Source organism: Chenopodium album, chromosome 11, assembly GCF_948465745.1.
Source record: "Chenopodium album chromosome 11, dcCheAlbu1.1, whole genome shotgun sequence".
NCBI classification, from domain to species: Eukaryota; Viridiplantae; Streptophyta; class Magnoliopsida; order Caryophyllales; family Amaranthaceae; genus Chenopodium; species Chenopodium album.
In genome coordinates this window covers 14572777-14593222 of record NC_137844.1, presented here as the reverse complement: position 1 = coordinate 14593222, position 20446 = coordinate 14572777, and the positions used below count along the sequence as shown (strand labels likewise).

General features: G+C 35.0%; 1 protein-coding gene across 1 annotated transcript; it reads right to left on the bottom strand.

The window, feature by feature from the left end:
* Nucleotides 1-261: 261 nt before the first annotated feature.
* On the bottom strand, nt 262-2625 carry LOC145566340 (uncharacterized). Its single transcript, XM_081625788.1, has 5 exons — nt 2449-2625; nt 1432-2028; nt 1132-1372; nt 764-1042; nt 262-662 (listed from the first exon to the last, which is right to left on the bottom strand). The coding sequence occupies exons 1-5, from the start codon at nt 2623-2625 to the stop codon at nt 262-264; spliced, it is 1695 nt and encodes a 564-aa protein (XP_081481914.1).
* Between the last annotated feature and the right edge of the window lie 17821 nt (nt 2626-20446).

Genomic DNA, 20446 nt, shown 5'->3' with positions numbered 1-20446 from the left:
GCCCACCGTCTTTCAATCAAGTTATTGGCAGATCAACTTAGTAATGTCGACAATCCAATCTCGGAGAGCAAGATGGTGTTACAATTAATTACTGGTCTGTTGGCGGATCCAGAAATCATAAGCAGCGGGATCACTATAAAAACGATCTAATATTCAAGAAAATTTTATAACTATTAAAAATTAAAAATTTCACAAATAAATTATAAGTTATATAAGATCCTTGAAAAAAAAAGTCATGTAAAGTACAATACATAAATAATTCTAAGGTAGTTGCCCTCGACGAGGTTTCATATTTTGAAAGTGGTACATAACAATTTTGTTGGAAATAGTCTCACAAATATCCCTTTCAATGTATGCCACCAAACAATAATTCAAAAATTGATCACCCATCTTATTACGCAATTCAGACTTCACATATTTCATGGCAGAATAAGCTTTTTCCACACTTGCAGTCGCAACCGGTAAAAGCAGCGCTAGCTTTATGAGAATATGCACCGATTGATATATCACATATTTCCCTGTTTCAACTATCACTTTACAAAGATCACCAATTCCAACAAGACCTTGAAACTCATCACGTTGCCGCACATCAATGATAAAGTTTCTCAACTCAGAAGAAAGTCCCATAATATCATTTGAATCAAAATCATAGGGATATAGTTCTGCATTCTTACCAATTTCACCACATCAAAATTATGAAATGAGTTCTTAGGACACAAGCAAGCCACAAAACGGAACAACTCCGTATTGATTTTATCGAAACGATTCTTAAGCTCTTGAAGTTGTAAATCAATAGTAGCATAAAACACCTCTACACGATAGTGATGTTCATAAGTGATTTTTGGAGCATTTCTCTTTGGTCTTCCTGGAGTCATATAAAAATCATTCATGTTAGGAACATCAATATCATGACCACAACAAAACTGATTTACCTTTTCTAACAAATCCTCAAATTCATCATCTCTCATCAATTGGAGGCGTTGCTTGGATGCTTTGACCAAATCCATTGCATTGATAATATCTTGATCCTCCCTTTGCAAAGCTAATGACAACTCATTTGTGATATCCAAAAGATCAAACATGAGGTGCAGGATGAATGCAAAATCAAATGAGCGTATGAAACCATAAGACCACGTGCATTCTTTCTATGTCCCGGAAAAGAAGCATCACTATAAATGAAATCCAATACAACAATCACATCTGGGTACAACTCAATCAAATTCATCAATGATTTATAATGAGATCCCCACCTTGTTTCCCCCGGTCTTTTTAGACCAAGTTCTTGGTTTAACCCCTTTCCAGTATCAATCTCATCATTATTTATTTGCTCTGCAACTCTCATGTCACGTTTTTCTCGAAGAATATCTTGCCTCTTACAAGAAGATCCAATAACATTGAGTATATCAGAAACGACATCAAAAACCAAATTACATCAACATGATTCTTAGAAGTTCCTACAAGTGTTAATTGTAACCGATGAGCAAAACAATGAACATAATGAGATGATTTATGTTCATTCAAAACCAATGTTTTAAGTCCACCAAATTCACTACGCATATCACTTGCCCCATCATAACCCTGTCCTCGTATGCTTGTCATACTTAACCCATTTTCCAACAATAAAGGTTCAATGGCAAATTCGAGAGATATGTCACAAGTATTGGGAACATGCATAAGTCCAAGAAAGCGTTTCACAACCAAACCCGACTTATTAACAAAACGCAATACAAAAGCCAATTGCTCTTTGACAGAAACATCACTAGATTCATCAACTAGTATGCCAAACAAATCACCTCCAAGTTCTTCAATAATAGCTTTAGTCGTTTCTTTAGCACATATATGCACAATCTCTTTTTGAATACTAGGAGCAGTCATTTGTAGATTTTTTGGGGCATTGTTTAACACAACTTTATAAATTTCACCATTCAAAACAGCAGCAACTTTTACAAGTTCAATGAAATTTCCCCGATTACTTGACTCATCAGATTCATCATGACCAGGAATGCTAATCCCATCCTCAACAAATATCTAATGCATACAATAGATGTATTTAAACGAGTCCTATAATCATTTTTCATTTGAGGTGTTTGCAATGGATTGAATGCTGTTTCAATGGAAGCGTGGACATTTTTCAGATTAAATATTTATCAACAGCTTTGTTGTGTGAGATTTATTTCAAAATCACCAACATGCAAATATAACATATCCTTTTTTATTCCAAGATGAAAATATATCAATAACAAAAGCATCACCTCCACCTTTATACCCCTCAGGTTTGAACAAGTAGCATGTAAACAAAACAATGCATCTTTTTTAATGCTCTATTCTAACCAATTGCTATAATCATCATGCCAACTAGAGTTAAATCTTCTCAACTTATTGCCAATCAAATTTTAGGGAAAGAGTGCGAGGTTGGATAGGACCAATGGTAATATATTTTTGTCTTACCGCCTCTTGGAATTTAAAAGGATTGTCCGAAATTCGTATTCTTTCTCCCGGATCAATTAGAAGATTTTCTAAATCAACTTGCTCATCACAATTAGGAACGAGTTTAGACAATTTTGGTCCACTCCCACTTGTACCTTCATCCGCTCGAGCCTTTTTCCTTATTACAAATTTGTCCATAACTGAAAAAATTATGAAATATACATATATTAATTAGAGTATAGACAATAATAGTAAAAAAATCTTGTCACTTTCGAACATTCAAGAAGGTATACTAACATATTGTATATGCTAATACTTAAAAGGTATAAATCTAATATAACAATTAACAAATTTTAGTAATTTGATACTTAAATAACAATTCGTATAAACTAAAATTAAAATTAAAGAACATAAAAAATTAAAAACTAAAAAAAAAAAAAAAAAAAAAATTGTCGTCACAGACTCACAGCCGCACAGCCCACAGCGTCATTATTGTCTATTGATTGTTGAATCTTAGATGATTGGATTTAAAAAAATTAAAAAAAATAGGTTTTGCTTTTGAAGGTTTGACTTTTGGTTGTTGGGTGAATTTAAAAAGTGTAGTATAATAATAATATTAAGAAGAAAGAGTGAAAAAAGTGAAAGAACATGCAAAGAAACAAACTGTAGAAAAAGTAATGGTCTACATTCACTTGCAAAAGTAATAAAGAAAAATAAAAACAAAAAAAATAAAGTAGGATAGTCATAATAGGAAGTCTTGGAAACATAAATTAGGGGTATAAAATTTATCTTTATTTTTTTTTTTTACTTTTTCTTTTTCTAAAAATATGGAAAGTCTCTTGAAAGTGGTAAATAAGGGTCACTTTTTAGCATTAAGTGGGGTCATCTTTGTATATATAATTTTTTTTTCCTGTACTAGCTTTTTTATTTTATAGAAAAAATTTTCACCAAGTGGAGTCAAGTGCCACCCCTTATTCTCACATACATCCACCACTGGTCGAAGGGGGAATATGACACTGTCGCTGCCATGATACAACAATCTAACCCTTTCCTGAGCTTTAACAACACTCAATCGTGATTTCTCTTAGAGGAGACGAGAAAATCCAAGCAAGAAGAACATACCCAGCAGGCCTTGGTGGCCCAATCTTCCACCAGCACATCCTCTGCATCGCCACAAACCACTAGTGATCCACCCTAGGCTTCCGGTGGCCGTGGTGGTGGCAATAATGGCCGCGACCGTGGTCGTGGTTCTGCTCGTGGGGGAAAGGGGCATAATGGCAATGGGCGTGGCAAAATGCCACACAAAACCAACAACAATAGGGGTACTCAAACTCGCCCAATCCGAATTGGGCCCAGTAACAACAGCCTAAGGCTCCAGTAGTGGGCCGGCCCAGCGCAAGGAGGATGGGCATCTCCACCTTGCCCTTATCCAACCCAACCTGCTGCATTCTTCCAGCCACCTTAGGGGTTTATTCTTGGCCCACGTCCAGCCCAACAAGCATATTTCGCCCCGGTCTAGCAGTAGCAGGGGTACGGTCCCCTCATGTCTCTTACCGAGTTAGGTCAAGCGTAAAGCTCTATGAGCCTGCAGTCCCTGAATAACGGGTGGTATATGAACACCGGAGCCACTTCCCACCTCACTATTAATGCTGGTAATCTTCCTAAACCGTTTAATTTGAGCACTCCTCAATTTATTTTAGTTAGTGATGGCAAACACATTCCTATTTAAGGCTACGGTCATACCTCAACACCATCACCTCAAACCCGTTTCAACTCAAAAATATCTTATATGCACCTAACATAATTAAGAACCTCATTTCTGTTAGGAAATTTGCTTGTGACAATTCTGTGTCTATTGAGTTTGACCCTTTTGGTTTTTCTGTGAATGACCTTCATATGGGGACGGTTTTAGCGTGGTGCAATAGTGTGGGGGACCTATATCCTTTCTCTTCGACTGCCGCTGCTAGAGAACATGAACATCTCTCATTTGCTGCTATCTCTCCTTTAACTTGGCATATTAGACTTGGACATCAAGGAGCTCCTGTTTTTAATTTTCTTAGAAACAATGGTTTTATCAATTGTAATAAAAGGAACAATGCCCATTTTTGCTATTCTTGTCCTTTGGGGAAACATACCAGACTTCCTTTTAAGTCTTCTTTGAGTCTAACTTTTTCTCCTTTTGATATTGTTCATGCTGATCTATGGACTTCGCCTATTACTAGCAAATTGGGACATAAATACTATTTGGTGCTTCTAGATAATTATTCTCATTTTCTTTGGATTTATCCAATAAAATTCAAGTCTCAAGTTTACTCTCTCTTCCTTAAATTTAGAGCATATGTGCACACTCAATTTGAAAAGCATGTTAAAAAATTTCAATTTGATAATGGTCGTGAGTTCAATAACACTCCTTTTCTTAATTTTAGTGCGGAGAATGGTATGAGTTTCCGTTTCTCTTGCCCACACAACTCATCTCAAAATGGTAAGGCCGAGAGAATCATTCGCACAATTAACAACATGGTCCGTACTATGCTTTGGGTCTATGCCGTCCACATGGTTGCCTATGTCTTGAACACCTCTACTCTAGGGAATAAAACTCCAACCGATATTCTATACCGTAGAACCCTTTCTTATGATCACCTATGTACTTTCGATTGTCTTTGTTATCCAAACTTGTCTGCTACGGCACCCCACAAGTTGGCTCCCTGTTCAACTCCATGTGTTTTCTTGGGATACCCTAGCAACCATAGAGGTTATCTTTGTTTTGATCTTTCCTCAAACAAAGTCATCATTTCAAGGCATGTCATCTTTCAAGAAACCATTTTCCCATTCATTAACTTGCACCAGTTTAAACAATCAGACTATGAGTTCTTGTGTGATGAGTCTACCAACATCACCCCCTACCTTATGGCTCACCTAATCATACAACACACAAACCACACGGCCCAGTTTCCCCAACCCGCCTCACCTACTGCAAATGGGAATAATAGCCCACGGGCTGACTGTGGGTCAGTTCAATCTGCCATGGCCACCCCGCGAGCTACCTATGCAGCAGGCCCCCTCTCTCCCCTAGCCCATCTAGCTCAACTCCTACAAATTCGCCACTCTCTCCTAGCTCACCCAAGATCCAGTTCGGATCTTTACCCCTAAACCCAATTCACACACCTCCCCCTCTTCTCCTATGCGGCCCAGCCTAGTTCCCATACACCCTATGGAAACTAGAGCCCAACATGGTATTTTCAAACCTAAGGTCCAATTTAATCTTGCGACCCATACTATTTCTCCTTTACCCAAAAGTCCGAAATTAGCCATGTTGGACCCGAACTAGAATGCGGCCATGAATGAGGAATTTAATGCTCTTACTAAACATCATACATGGGATCTAGTTCCACCCTCTGGTGTGAATATTATTCGTTGTATGTGGTTAATTAAACACTAATATAGGGAATCTGGTGACTTGGAGTGGCATAAAGCTCGACTTGTTGTTAATGGCAAGTCACAAGAGGTCGGGGTTGACTGTGACGAGACTTTTAGTCCGGTTGTCAAACCGGCTACCATTCGTACTATTTTGAGCATATCCATGGGGAAAGATTGGCCGATTCATCAGTTGGATGTCAAAAATGCTTTCTTGCATGGAGACCTCGAAGAGACTGTGTACATGCACCGGCCCTCGGGATTTGTGCATCCTAGTGCTCCTACTCATGTGTGCCGCCTTTGCAAGTCTCTTTATGGTTTAAAACAGGCCCCACGGGCGTGGTATCAGCGTTTTTCTAGTTTTCTATTGCTGATTGGTATCGTGTGTAGAAAAAGAGATAACTCTTTGTTTATCTTTTACTGAGGTACTACTATGGCATATCTCTTGCTTTATGTTGATGATATTGTTTTGATAGCATCCACGGAAGCTCTGAAATCAGAAATCATCACGTTGCTCAAATCCAAATTTGCTATGTCTGATTTGGGGAAGTTAAGCTATTTTTTGGGTATCTCTGTTACACGCACCCCGAGTACTATATTCCTTTGCCAGAGGAAATATGCAAAAGAAATTATTCATAGAGCTAAAATGTCTAACTTCAAGCTTGTTGCCACTCCCGTTGACACCAAGTCGAAGCTCAGTGCTTTGGATGGCTTCCTTGTCGCTGACTCGTCATTATACCGGAGTTTAGCCAGAGCTCTCCAATATCTCACATTCTCCAGACCTGACATCTCCTATGCCGTCCAACAGGTCTGTTTGTTCATGCATGCTCCTAGAGAACCATACTTTAATGCCTTGAAGCACATTATTATTTATTTACAGGGTTCTCTTGATCATGGTCTTTATCTATGCCGCCCTGCATCCTCTGGATTGATCTCCTACACGGACGCCGACTGGGGCGGTTGTCCTGATATTTGCAGGTCTACTTCCGAGTACTGTGTATTTTTGGGGGATAATCTTGTTTTGTGGTCTGCCAAACGACAAGCCACATTGTCTAAATCTAGTGCAGAGGCTGAATATCGAGGAGTCGCTAATGTAGTGGCCGAGACTTCTTGGCTCCGGAACCTCCTTCTAGAGCTACATTGCCCAACACACGTAGCAGCGCACATGGCAGCACACGACGTTGGCAGTGCACCTCGTTGGCAGCGGGCCACAGACTCGAGTGACGGGTCATGGACGCGGGCCGAAGGGTGGCGGCCCAACTGTACCCATATTGGGGCTCAAGGCTGTGTGCCACATGGTTAGCTCACAATGGATGTGAGTTGCCTTGGGGAGCAAGTGAGGAAGTGGTCCTCACCTAACCATGTGAATATTCCTTGGTTTATTTAACTAGGATTTGAATTCAACATTCTTTCCATGTGGGATCTTTTTGAGAAAAAGTCTCACATTGAAAGATGAGAGAAATTCACAAGGAAGCACTCCTTATAAATAGGCAAGGCATACCTTGGGATTGTTCACTTGAGTAGAAACTCAAAAAGGCATCTCCACGTGAGAGAAAACCTTTAAGTTCATATAATACCCGAGTAGTGTTTTGGTCCGACTCGGCTAAATTCCGAGTAAGAGACTGATCGGGTCGAGTTGCGGGTAGATATTGTAGGAGGTATCTACACTTGCAAGACTTGGCTTTGGAGTAAGAGCTCCGAGTGTGAGCGAAGCACGTGACGAGGGTAAGATCGTCTTTTCTCTCTTTCTTGTTATTTATGTCATTTAGTTATATTTGTTGTGAGCAGGTCTTGGGGGTCAGGTTTTGTTCCGCGGTGAGTTAGACTTACCGAAACCTAACAAATTGAGCCTTTCCATTTTTTATAACCTTGACCCTAGCCACGTTACTACCCTAGAAAGGCCCTCCTTGAGGTAGACTAATCATGTACCACAAAAATCATCATTCTACGAAAATATGGCCCACATTAGGCCTTTGCAAATGTGGACCTACTATTGAGTAGTTATGCCCATACATAAAATGCATGAAGTGTTGAGTAAATAATTACAAAATCATATAAAAAAAATTCAAAAAATTTGGATGATTTGATAGCCATTGGCTTGATTACATCATTTTAAGTAAAGCAATTGAATTAAACTAAATTCGATGTTTTGCATATCTTTTGCCAAGAAAAATGAGATGACTATCACTTTAAAAAACAATCATTTTATTTTCTTTTAATAATAGGGCTATTTATTACCAAGGTGATTCAAATTCTATATACATTCCCTAGAAAGAAAATGAGTTAATACAGAGATTTGATATATCGACAGCCTTAATGTCAACTTTAGATGTCTTTTACAACTCTTGAGCATTGGTCTTCTCACTTATCATGAGCAACTAATATGTTCGCCTGCGTGGGATATCTTCATCCTCTCTAAGCGAGAAACATTGATTGAACATGATCGCTACATGAAAATGATCGTTATCGCTATCACATGTATACCTCACTGCCAAGTCATCACGATGATTCAAATATTAAGTCAATAATCCTTGCTTTTCAAAAACATGTCTAATTCTCTTTCTTAATTTTTCTACGGGAAAATTGGATTCCCCTTCCTTTTTATGAAAATCCGTCTTTTTTGTTCATTTCTTTTTTAGGGGGTAAGTCGGGATGATCCCTCCCATTTGGCAACTAAAATACTTGAAAAATAGTATAATTTTTTCACTCTTTGCCTCAAACTGGGGGCTAAAAAAGCCTAGACATCCCCACTCCTCTCTATTTACAGATTTGAACACGCTATTTACTCTACAAAATTAATGTCATGCAAAGCTTATTACGAATCATCTTAATAACTTTAAATGACAAAGCGACGAATCCCACCTCCTATTATTTGACCAAGATAATTAATTATTTTACTTGATCAAACAACTCGTGATAAACATATGCAATATTCTATAAATTGAAAATATAAATCTATGGACTCCAAATAAACATGAGAAACATCCCCTAGTATATGTATACATGAATTCCAAAATCCACCTAAATCTACACTTGGGGGCTACAAAAATATAGGTCTCACCTCATCTTTCGTTTTGAAATAAGACCATATTTTGGAAAGTGATTCGAATGATTTTATAAATTAATCTAACACTCCATAAACCTAAGTTTGATAAATATTCATTTACAAACTACGGTGCTTATTTAATTGGAAGAACTTCACTTTCAATTAGCAAAATATGACAATGATGACAAACACTAAAAAGAAAAACATAAACAAAATTAGATATACAAAAGTTTGCTCACAGTTTCATAGCTTTGTTGAAATAAGTTGCAAATTACAACTTACCTTAATCAATCTTGGACAAAAAAGTCACACTCAATTATGAGCTAAACTTTTTTCCATTTTGGGTCCAGTTTAGAAAATAACATGATTATGTATTTTGCGTACTAGAAAAAGTTGCTTCATTTTATTTTCAAAAAAAACTTTTGTTAAAATTATTGGACCTTCTCCAAATTTTGAATTCAACGTTTCAAAGATCCTAATTATTGTAACAATAATACAAAACACAGGATTTCTAGACCCATTTCGAGCAACATGAAGGGTCTAGTTCTTAAAAACAAACAAGTCATCGAAGCTACCTAATATGGGGGGCTATGACATTCGAAAATATAAAATGGGGGCTTAAAAGCTCGAGCTATAGCCAAATTACACTAGTTCGATGATGTCTTCAAGAATTTCCTAAATTTACTAGTTTATGCAAATCTTAAAATCATAGTTTTATAAGTGAATAAAAATAACTTTCGGTTTTTGTTATCATTGTTAAAACCAATTTTGCAACTTAGGCATGATAAAAATAAACATGAGTCGCAAGAACAATTTCATGCCATTATCAAAGTTCAAAATTTCGATCATAGTTTTAGCGTATAATTGTCATTTTAATAATACTTCAACTTACATTAAAATTAACAAGTATAGTCTACGTAAGCAAAAAAAGAAAAAGTTCAAGTACAAATTTGAAAATTAAGGGCCTGTTCATATTTACTGAACTGAGCTGAACTGAACTGAACTGAACTGATTGGAGCTGAACTGAACTGAACTGTTTGGAACTGAACTGAACTGAACTGAACTGAATTGAGCTGAAATGAATATTTTATGTGAGAGGGAAATTAAGAGCTGAACTGAACTGAACTGATTGGAATTGAACTGAACTGAACTGATTGGAGCTGAACTGAACTGAAATTAAGTAAATATGAACAGGCCCTAAATACGTATATGCACTAGTGGAAAAATTCCTATTAGTAACACCCTATTTGTAACGGGCATAAGTATGCCAGTTACAATAAACCTATTCATATCGGGCAAAATAATAGGCCGTTACATTAAAACAGCGCAGAGATATAGAGGATATGTATTCATAACAGGCAAAAAAGTGTCCATTACAAATATTATGTTATTCATAACGGGCAGCGTTTTGCCCGTTACAATAATTATATTATTCGTAACAGGCAAAACTTGCCCGATACAAATACAGTATACGGAGTAGATGTTAAAAAACCCTAGCCGTCTAACTTCACTTTTCTTATTTTCGTTCATCTTGAGCAACCATCCTACCCTCCTTGCTCTCTCCTCAATTAACTCTTTCTCTCTCTTCTCATATGACTCTAGCTTTCTCTCTCTTCTCATTATTGCAATGGAAACTGAGCTGTTTTGGGTCAAAAAATGCTATAATGTCGTCTAGGAAGGGAATGTTGCTCCTCAAACTCCCAAGGTATTCTATATTTTCTTTTGATATTAAGTTTTTTAATTTTTGGTGTTTTTTCGCTAGATCTGGAGCAAAATCTTGTTTTTTTTCTTATTTCCCCCAAATCGATTTCTTAATTAGGGTTCCCTCATTTTTTTGCTGAATTGCTTTTTCGTAAGCCCCAATTGGCAGTTTTTCATCGGGGGAAAAATCTTAATTTTTTTTATTAGAATTCTATTTTTAATTTCGAGTTTGATTTTTCCAATTGTTTTTATTTTTTTGATGAATCCTAAACCTTAATTTCAGTACTGTTAAATCGATTTTCAAGTTGACTAGAGATGAAGCAATCAAAGAGGATGAAGAGAAAAGTGTAGCCTTCAAAGCTGCAAAGTAGCAGTATTTCTGGAAATACGAAAAGAATTAATGTTGAGGGTGAGGAAGAAAAAATTACTAGTATATTTGTGATTATTGAACTTTCAAGATCATAGATTATAAAATATAGGGTCTGTTCGGCGTTAGCTTTTGAGCTAACTGTTAGCTTTTGAACTTAATCCAAACACTACCTATAAAAATTATTACTGTTTGGTGAAGTAGTGATTTAAGTAGCTGTTAGAGGTGGAGGTAGCTTTTAAGTAGTTATTAATAAAAGCTAGAAAAGATAGCGTTGAAAAAAAAAACTAGCGTTCAACCTATTTTTTAGGTTTTGTTTTATCTTTTTTCACTCAGTGTATTTGTTTTCCAGTCAACCACAATATCAGGTTTTCTACCATATTTTTCTACCTGATTATTTTTTTATATAACGTTATATTTTCCTAGCTATGTAAACTCTCTACTCCATCTTCTTCTTTCAAAATCATAATTAAATTTATACTTTCGTATGTTATTTGAGAACCAAAAGGAGGAAAAAAAAAGTATACAAGTTTCTTTGATTTGTTAAGGTATGTGTTCTTCCTCATTTATTTATTTTGTTATTATATTTTTTTGGGTATCAAAGTTAATATTATTTGATTCAAGTTTGATTTTCGTCACATCAAATGACAATGATCTCCACCATTTCGTTTAATTTATGATTAATGTATAGTATATATATTTGGTGAAACACTGAAACCTAATCTAATGTAGATCTAACATAGAATATGTGGCAAACATCACAGATCACATATTGTAAATAGAATTGTTTTACCACAACAAATGACCAATAATATAAAATGGTCCAACACTCCAACACATGGCTGGCAATTGGCATATGATAGAAACATTATGATAATATTGAAACTGTTATGAAAAACGTGGTAATTTTGAATAAAATAAAAAATGTTAGTTTCACCAATTATATGTACTCAATAATTACGAAGTAGCAGAAATTATAATGTGCGGGGATACTTCGTTCCTTGGCAACTACGAGTGTTATTTTGTTTCTTTTATTTTTGCTTGGTTTGTGTGCCTTCTGCTTTTGAGGGTTTTTATTTTCGTTTTCTGCTAGTTTAGGTTGTTATGTGTATGTCTTATGTTTATGATATTATTAATATCTTTGTATAAATTATAATATAAATTATCATCATTATAAGTCTTTGTTTACAATATTATTAATAAATGAACAAGAATCATGGAATATGGCAGGGAAATTAGATGATTAATAATGTAACAAAATTATATCAGTGCAACCTAGCTTATTATCCAATATTATTTTAGCATATCATAACTTTATCTATCTTCTAGTTTTTAAAGTACTACAATATCTTGTAATTTTTATGTGGTGCTTAAGTTTTAATGTGTTTTTTGACATGTTAGATGGCTTCATCGAGTAATAGAGAAGGAAATAAAGAGGTTTTTAAGTGGAGCGATGGGGATAGTTGCATCTTATGTGAAGTTTGTTTGAAATTTATTGAGGACAATGGTAAGGCACAATTTTTTAAGTGGAGGGAAATTCAAATGGAAGTAGAGAAAAAAATCGGACGTAAATTTAGTAATTCAAGTAGTTGCAAACACAAATATGATACAATGAGGAAAGATTATCGGATTTGGAAAAAGTTGAGAGAATCGAAAACTGGTTTAGGGTGGGATCCAAAGATAGGAAAAATTGATGCATCCAATGAATGGTGGCAAATAAAAATCAAGGTGTGTATTTTCATTCTTCCCAATAACTTTGTTCATAAAAATAATTACTACATAATATGATGGGATAATACTAATTCAACCGAATCAAAACATTTAAATTTTGTAGGAACAATCTGATTACAAAAAGTTTCGAAACAAGGGTGTCACCTCTACTCTTGAAGACTATTGGATAAAATTATTCGGAGATTCTATTGCAACTGGAGAAAATGCATATGTTCCCACAATGGATCCTATTGAAGACCTTAATGAGGAAAATGAAAATAGTGAGGAAGAAATTGTTGGTGTTAATGAGAGTCATATAAGTAACCAATTTATAGATGCTTTATTGGATGAAGATAATTTCGTAGAAAATTTTGTGGAACAAGCAAAAAATAGTAGTTCAGGAGTGACCAATTTAGCACAAAATCCAACCACCAGCATAGGTGCTTCTAAAAAGGCTCAAAAGCAGCCTATAATAAAGAATAATAGTGTCCAAATCAAGTGTACAAAGAGACAATCAGGTGGATCTGCAATGTTGGCTAAGGGAATTGGGGAAATGTCAGAATGTATCAAACTCATGAGTCAAAGTAGTACATCAAATATCTCTTCTACCATTTCACAAGCAATACAAATTATTAGAAGTATGACTGATAATCAGTATTTAACAAAGCATAGTAATTTTTGGTGTTATGAAAATACTTTGATCTAGGATGCAGATAAGAGAGAAATTTTTTGTAATTTGGAAGATGATGAAAGCAGGCTTAGTTGGTTACAATACTTGTATAATAAGATAGATAACTAATACGGAGGATGGTACTGATGATGAGGCTTTGCTGAATTTGTATGTGGATAATGTTAAGCTAGAGTTTGACACCTTCGACACTAGTTTTGGGCACCTTATTGGAGGTGGGTATAAGGCTGGAGTGACGTTACTCACGTTGGCGAGTTGACAGCTATTTGAGATGGCTAATTGAGACTTTACTAAGTTGATTTATTTGTTAGGTGTTATATATGTTATTTTTATCTTGCAAATAATTGTGCTAATATTTCGTGAGGTTGAAATTTGTCAACCCAGAAGCTACGCATGAAATATTATTAGACTTAGGTGGTTAATTGATAGTTTTTTTCTTCCTTATCTTTAGTACTAGGATATATCTTTTGGCTAGTATAAAAGCCTTGTATTTTATCTTGTTAAGGGATGATTTTATCTTAATGATTTATTTGATTCTGATTTTACATTAATATGTTTAGATGCAACTCATTTCATATGTTTATCTATGCGTGTAAATTTATATCTATTATTAATTAGATATGGCTTGCTTAGTTGCTTTTATAATGTACAGGTTTTTAACAATAACTATGGACATTGATGAAGACAGAAAGCGCAAAATTTGGGTTGCAATCATATATACCATGTCATTGATAACTATATATTATTATAAGTATATATTTAAGGAACTATGTATGACTTCGATTTTGACAGGACAAATGTGGATAAAAGAAGTGTTAAATGGTCATCCTATTCGTTTTGTCAATGCATTTAGAATGCAACCACAACTATTTATGAGATTATGTGAGGACTTATCTTCAAAATATGGACTAAAAGCTAGTTGTAATATGTCCGTACACGAGAAAGTTGGTATTTTTTTATACGCACTTGCTCAAGGTGTATCAAATCGATTGCTTGGTGAACGCTTTCAACGATAAGGTGATACTATTAGTAGGGCAATTCATGATGTATTAAATGCAATTTCTTGTCGAAAGGTTAAGGGTCTTGCTTATGACATTTTAAGGCCATACGATCCAAACTTCACAAAGGTGTCAGCTAAAATAACTACAGATAAAAGATACATGCCGTATTTTAAGGTAAACTACTATTATGTTGTAAGCTTGTAACATAATTATAAATCTATACTTACAAGTGGTTTAGATTGTTATTTTTCATGTAGGATTGTATTGGATGCATAGATGACACTCATATTGGAGATACAATACCCGAGCCTCAACAAATGCCTTATAGAGGAAGGAAAGGAGTTCCTACATTTAATGTATTGGCTGCATGTGATTTTGATATGTGTTTTACATTTGTATCAGCCGGTTGGGAAGGATCATCACATGATACTCGTGTTTTTCTTCATGCTATTGGAACTCCGGAATTAAAATTCCCTAAACCACCTGAAGGTATGTGTATGTTATACATTCCTTACAATGTTTTAGATTTTTTTAGTATAATACGTTTTTGAGTTGTTGTTATGATATATTTATCTGACAATTTTTAATAACAAATTTACGTAGGCAAGTATTACTTGGCTGATAAAGGATATCCAGATCGAAATGGTTTTCTAGTACCATATCCAAAATTAAGGTATCATGCATCACAATTTCAACACACGCCTCCACAAAATAAACAAGAAACTTTTAATCGGTGGCACTCCTCACTTCGAAGTTGTATCGAGAGATGTTTTGGAGTCTTGAAGCAAAGATGGAAGATACTTACTAGAATGCCGCAATTTAGTGTTGAGACACAAATACAGATTATAGTTGCGACTTTTGCGCTTCATAATTATATTAGAATATATTCACCAGATGATCCACTTTTTCGAGTGTTAGAAGAGTATCCTAACTTTATACCTTCATTCGAACTTCCAGATGTCACCTCTCGTTTACAAGGTGAAGCTACAACAACAAATTGTACAACAATGAAGGATACTCGTGATAGTATAGCTGATTCTTTATGGTTAGATGGACGACGCAATTAATTTATTGTAGTACATAGTATTTTAAAAAGGATTGTTGACGTTAATTATCATAATGATTAGAAGTATATGATTTTTAGTACATATCTTATTTTATGAATTGATTGCTTAATAGATTTATATATTATAGTCCATGATATTTTAAAAATATTAAAATAAGATATGTCATACTACTACTATTAATAATAATAATAATAATAATAATAATAATAATTTTAACAACTAGTTTTGCCAAACATTCATATTATGAACATCTACCTTGACAGCTGATAGCTACCTATTGACAGCTGACAACTGCTCAAAAGCTAACAGTCAGCAGCTACAACTACCTTTGCCGAACAGACCCGAAAATTTGGTTTTTTTTTTTTTTTTTTTTTTTTTTTTTTTTTTTTTTTTGTGGGTTGTAGAAATATTTTAGGGATTGACAAAACGCTATTCTAGGTGGTGTTTCGGTAAAGAACCTCCCCTTCCATTCACTCTCTTCAGTTCAATGTATTAAAATGGATTTTAAAATATTTTTTTGTGGCTGTCAAATTAATTTAAAAGTGGAGGTATCTTATGTCTAATTGAGTAGTAGTACTATTGGGGTTGTAAAATTTTGTAACTTTATGGCTTCCGAAATTGGGGGTATCTATTGTCTAATTTAGTTTGCTTAAGATTACACAATGGAATGAGCTCAGTGCTATTACTGATTGATGTGTGCATTATTGATTATCGTCTTTTCATCCACCAAAATACTCAATTGCAGAGAGTTATTTTGGAAATATGTCGTATTTTTGTTGTTTTCTTTATCCCATCTTTATCTTAATTGCCTATTCTTTTTTAATTATGTAGTGTACTTTTTTTCAATTCACCTCATTTAATAATTTAACGGAAAGTTCAGCTCTTATCCTCTCTGTTCGGGTAGCATTGGTAAGCGAGATGGTTGGTTTGCTTGGGTGCTTGTTGTTAGTAATGTGTGGGTCTAATTGCACTTATTAATCCATATATGGGCTCACGAGTTTGGATATAACTATTGCATTGTGGTTTTTTTGGGTAAGAAGAGTTTGAGAGAATAGTGGGAGGGGGGAGTGTTTAATGGGATGATACTAACTTTCTGTTATGCTCTTCCAGGTAATTCACATACTTACTCAACTTGGAGATGTAAAATGGTATTTGATTACAAGGACATGAAGGTCATATATGATGCAAAGTCTTGCTTTTAATAAGGTTCGAAGTTGATGTTTTTGTCTCTGCTAAACACATGCTATTTATTGTACATTTGACTTAGTTGTGTAGTGATCCATTCTTTTGTTAGATTACTTGTTCATTTCATACCCTCAAAAGCAAAAAGGGTCACATGAACTTTGGTTTGCATTATGATCAGTACCTTGTGTTTGATGCATTTTATGAAGTCTATTAAAAAATGGGCCACATGGACTTTGGTTTGTAATATAATCAGTAGCTTGTGTTGATGCATTTGACGTAGATAACCTTGAGCAAAAAAATTTATTTTGATTTTTAGAACCTGATTTTTATTCCTTATTGTCAGTTGCAATATGTGAATGATCGGCAATGTTATTATTTTGTATAACTATGTTGTTGGCAATCTATAGATGACCATCTGACAGGTTCTTCTGCAACTTTAAAGTCTAATTATATTCCATCCCCTCGCGTGGTTGCAGGATTAGAAGAAAGCAGAAGCCAGAGCCTAACTTTTCCCGGCATTTGCCACTCCATTCATCCATCTTCTGAGGAAAATCCATAGTATTTTGATGTGTTGCAGACAGTGCTTGCGTAGCAACACTAAGGAAATCGGTTTATTATGGGTTTTGCAATTGATTTTGTTAGAATGATGGTTTTTTTAAAACAATTTGGGTTCATGGATTTGTTATTAAGAGGGGAAACGATTTTTTTTTTTATTTTTTTTTATTTTTTTAATTTTTTATTGGGGTGTTACATGATGAAATATTGAAGTTGATTAGATGTTATAAACCCGACAAAGTAGATTGTTGGTTAAGCACAATCTCTGGGTTAAAGGACAAATTGATCCTTTGAATTTTGCATAAATTGAATTGTCTTATCTTTGCATTATTTTTTTTTCATAATCAAGCTGATAAATAAATAAGGAGTATGATTGAAAAGGTAAGGGCCTAAGTTTCATTGTCTATGAATAGATTCTTTGTACCCTGAAGGCCTGCCCTATTGATTGTTGTAGCATTCACAATTTGCTCACGTGTTTCCCTTTCTCCACTCATATCAGCTTTGAACATTTATGTGGTGTCATATATGTGTTCATTCAAGTAATTCATTCATTGTCAGTACTTGGTGGTAGCATTGACTACTAAAAAGATGTATAAATGTGGTCTGTTTTTGCGGGACGATGAATTTGTTGATGTGGTGCATCTATAAAGTACCATGCCCTAGCTGATAAGGTAAATGATTTGGTTTTTAGCCTCTGTCATTGATTGTTTAATGAGCAATCTAACTTCATTTTAATTCAAATCTTTGTTTAAGTTGCTATATTCTAATTCTGGTTAAAATTTAACTTTCCTTTTCTATTATCTATCTATTTGAGCCACTGTCCTGAACTAAATTTGTATTCTTTATAACCATGTCCATGTAATTTTGTGCTCATTCTATAGTAAATATAAATTTCTGCACATATTTGACAATTTTATTCTTTTCCTATGTTGTTCTGATTACAGCAGAAGTGCTTTAGGTAATAGGAGTATTCCAATCTGTCTATATTCTTAATCTTTGTTTTAGACCTCTAATGTTTGTCGTTGTAGGTTTGTAGTAAGTTGTACTTCTCAGGTTATAACATAATCTTGTTCCTTTTGCCCCAAGGCTTGCTGGTAGAGCTATTGCTGGTATTTGTTTAGCAGCAGTTGGGCTAATTGCTCTGTCAATAACTAAATTTGGTTTTATATAAGATGCAAGAGAAGTAAAGAGATGAAAGAGGTTTCATGATCTGAGTAACCTGATAACACATTCAAGTAATGCTCTATGGAGATATAGCTAAAGATTCAGGTGTACAAAACAACTTTGGAGTACTCTTACAAAGAAACCTTGAAAAAGTCTCAGAGAATTTCAATTGAGATTTGTTTTTGCTCTCTTTTTTTTTTTTTTTTTTTTTTTTTTTTTTTTTTTTTTTTTTTTTTTTTTTTTTTTTTTTCTAAGTTTTAGTTTTAGTTATAAGGCAATAACGAATTATGGAATGAAAGCATTGATTGTATATGAAGTGTACACTATACTTTGTATAAAATATAATTTTCTCTCATTTATTTATAAAATTTGTGCTAACTAGCTCTCCAGCATGTGTTGGATATTTTAATTTTTTTTTTTTTAATTGGGTCACACATTATTTGTAAGGGGCAAAATAGGTGTCCGTTTTTCCCGTTACAAATAACAGGGTTATTCGTAACGGGCACTTGTCTTGTCTATTACAAATAACGGGTTATTTGTAACGGGCATTACAACTGCCTGTTACAAATAACCACTTATCCGTAACGGGCAGCGACCGTTACAAATACATGGGTTATCCGTAACGGCTGCATGCGTAACAGCCAGTACCCGTTACGAATAGCCCTTTTTTGCCCGTTATGAATGAGCTTTTTTCTACTAGTGATGCTTGTATATGCTCATACAGGATCAATATTTTACCATTTCACATGAAATTTGTTGCAATACACTCTTTAAACATGTCCAAATGACATAGAACAAACAAATTCATGAAAACAAGTCGGATTAAAGTCCCCAACTTCTAAACGTTAGAGTTCTTTATTCGGCCTTTTCCATTTTATTGACTAAGTTCAAAGTTTGGTACAATAAAAGGAGCAAGCTTTACTTTCCTTAGCTTTAAACGACAACAAAAATGGAAAGAGATTAAAAATGGCAAAAGAGGAGAAGAAGAGAGTGAGCTGCATATCGTGCGTCTCCAACTCTTTTTACTAATTCAGATGTTGCGCGCAACTTATCAAGTTGCGCATGGCCCAACGCAATCCAGTTTCTTGCGCGCGCCTGGCTAGCACAACTCATTGAGTTGCGAGCAGATACTGGTCACTTAAAAGACTGGTGCTTAGATTTCGATCCATTTTGATTTATTTCTAACGGATTTTTGTACGTTATTAAACGTAATGACGCTCGAATTATCGAAATCTTTTAATTTGCTTTGCATTTGTAGTTTATTTTCTTCTTTGATAATTTTTTGCATCATCCTACATGCACACTGTGCTTTGTGCCTGCCCTAAGCATACGTTTTGGATGTTTTTCGTGAGCGTGTTTTAAAATGTCCCGTAGTAGTACTTTACGTAAAAGCTCCCTTAGATAGGTTTGTCATTTTATTGTACTGACTTTAGAAATGTCACATTTTTTCCTTTTTTTTTGGCGTCCACAGCAAAAAGAATGGTGTATCGTACAACGTAAAATTGTATGGCGTAGGTGCTGCGTAAAATTGCACCCTCTTCCCAGCAACGTGATCTACCTCTCGTAACGAAAACGGTAGAACTTTTTTTTCAAACTTTAGGCGTTAGCTTTACGGGTCGACTGGCGTGCCAAACCATCGAGAACCGACACATTCTTGATTGGAAGCAAATACGGTAGTTAGTGAGCTTACTGACTTACCGGACAGTTAGGGTGTCCGTCCACCCCCTGTATAAAGAGCGACGTGACGAAGTCGCACCTATTAGACACGTGCCCCAAGTGTTGAGACGCGTGTTTTCATCTTGTGGACAAAACTGCTGAGAGAGTTGCCGATTTTCTCCTTTCTCACTGGATTTGGATATATGCCTCCAGTCATGAGACATGTATTTCTATCTTGTAGACCCCGAATATTTTATTTTGGCAAGCGTGTATCAAAACCTCTATTCACGTGTTAAGCTCCGAACGCCGAAACACCTCTCATTTTATCATCTTTTACTTTGTTAAAATCATGGACTAAAGTTTCAATGACATATCGAGGGACTTTAGATCAACGATTCCATATTGAGAGGATATCATCCTCTTTACTCTTTTTAAACCGATATCTTCTCATAACACGACATCACC

What these genes read in the sequence shown, in the direction of transcription:
- LOC145566340 (XM_081625788.1), bottom strand. Translation starts at nt 2,625, where the DNA reads ATGGACAAATTTGTAATAAGGAAAAAGGCTCGAGCGGATGAAGGTACA. An exon ending in CTTTTAAATTCCAAGAGGCG is followed by an intron (nt 2,029 to 2,448) that starts GTAAGACAAAAA and finishes TGTATGCATTAG; the next exon opens with ATATTTGTTGAGGATGGGAT. An exon ending in ACATAGAAAGAATGCACGTG is followed by an intron (nt 1,043 to 1,131) that starts GTCTTATGGTTT and finishes AGTTGTCATTAG; the next exon opens with CTTTGCAAAGGGAGGATCAA.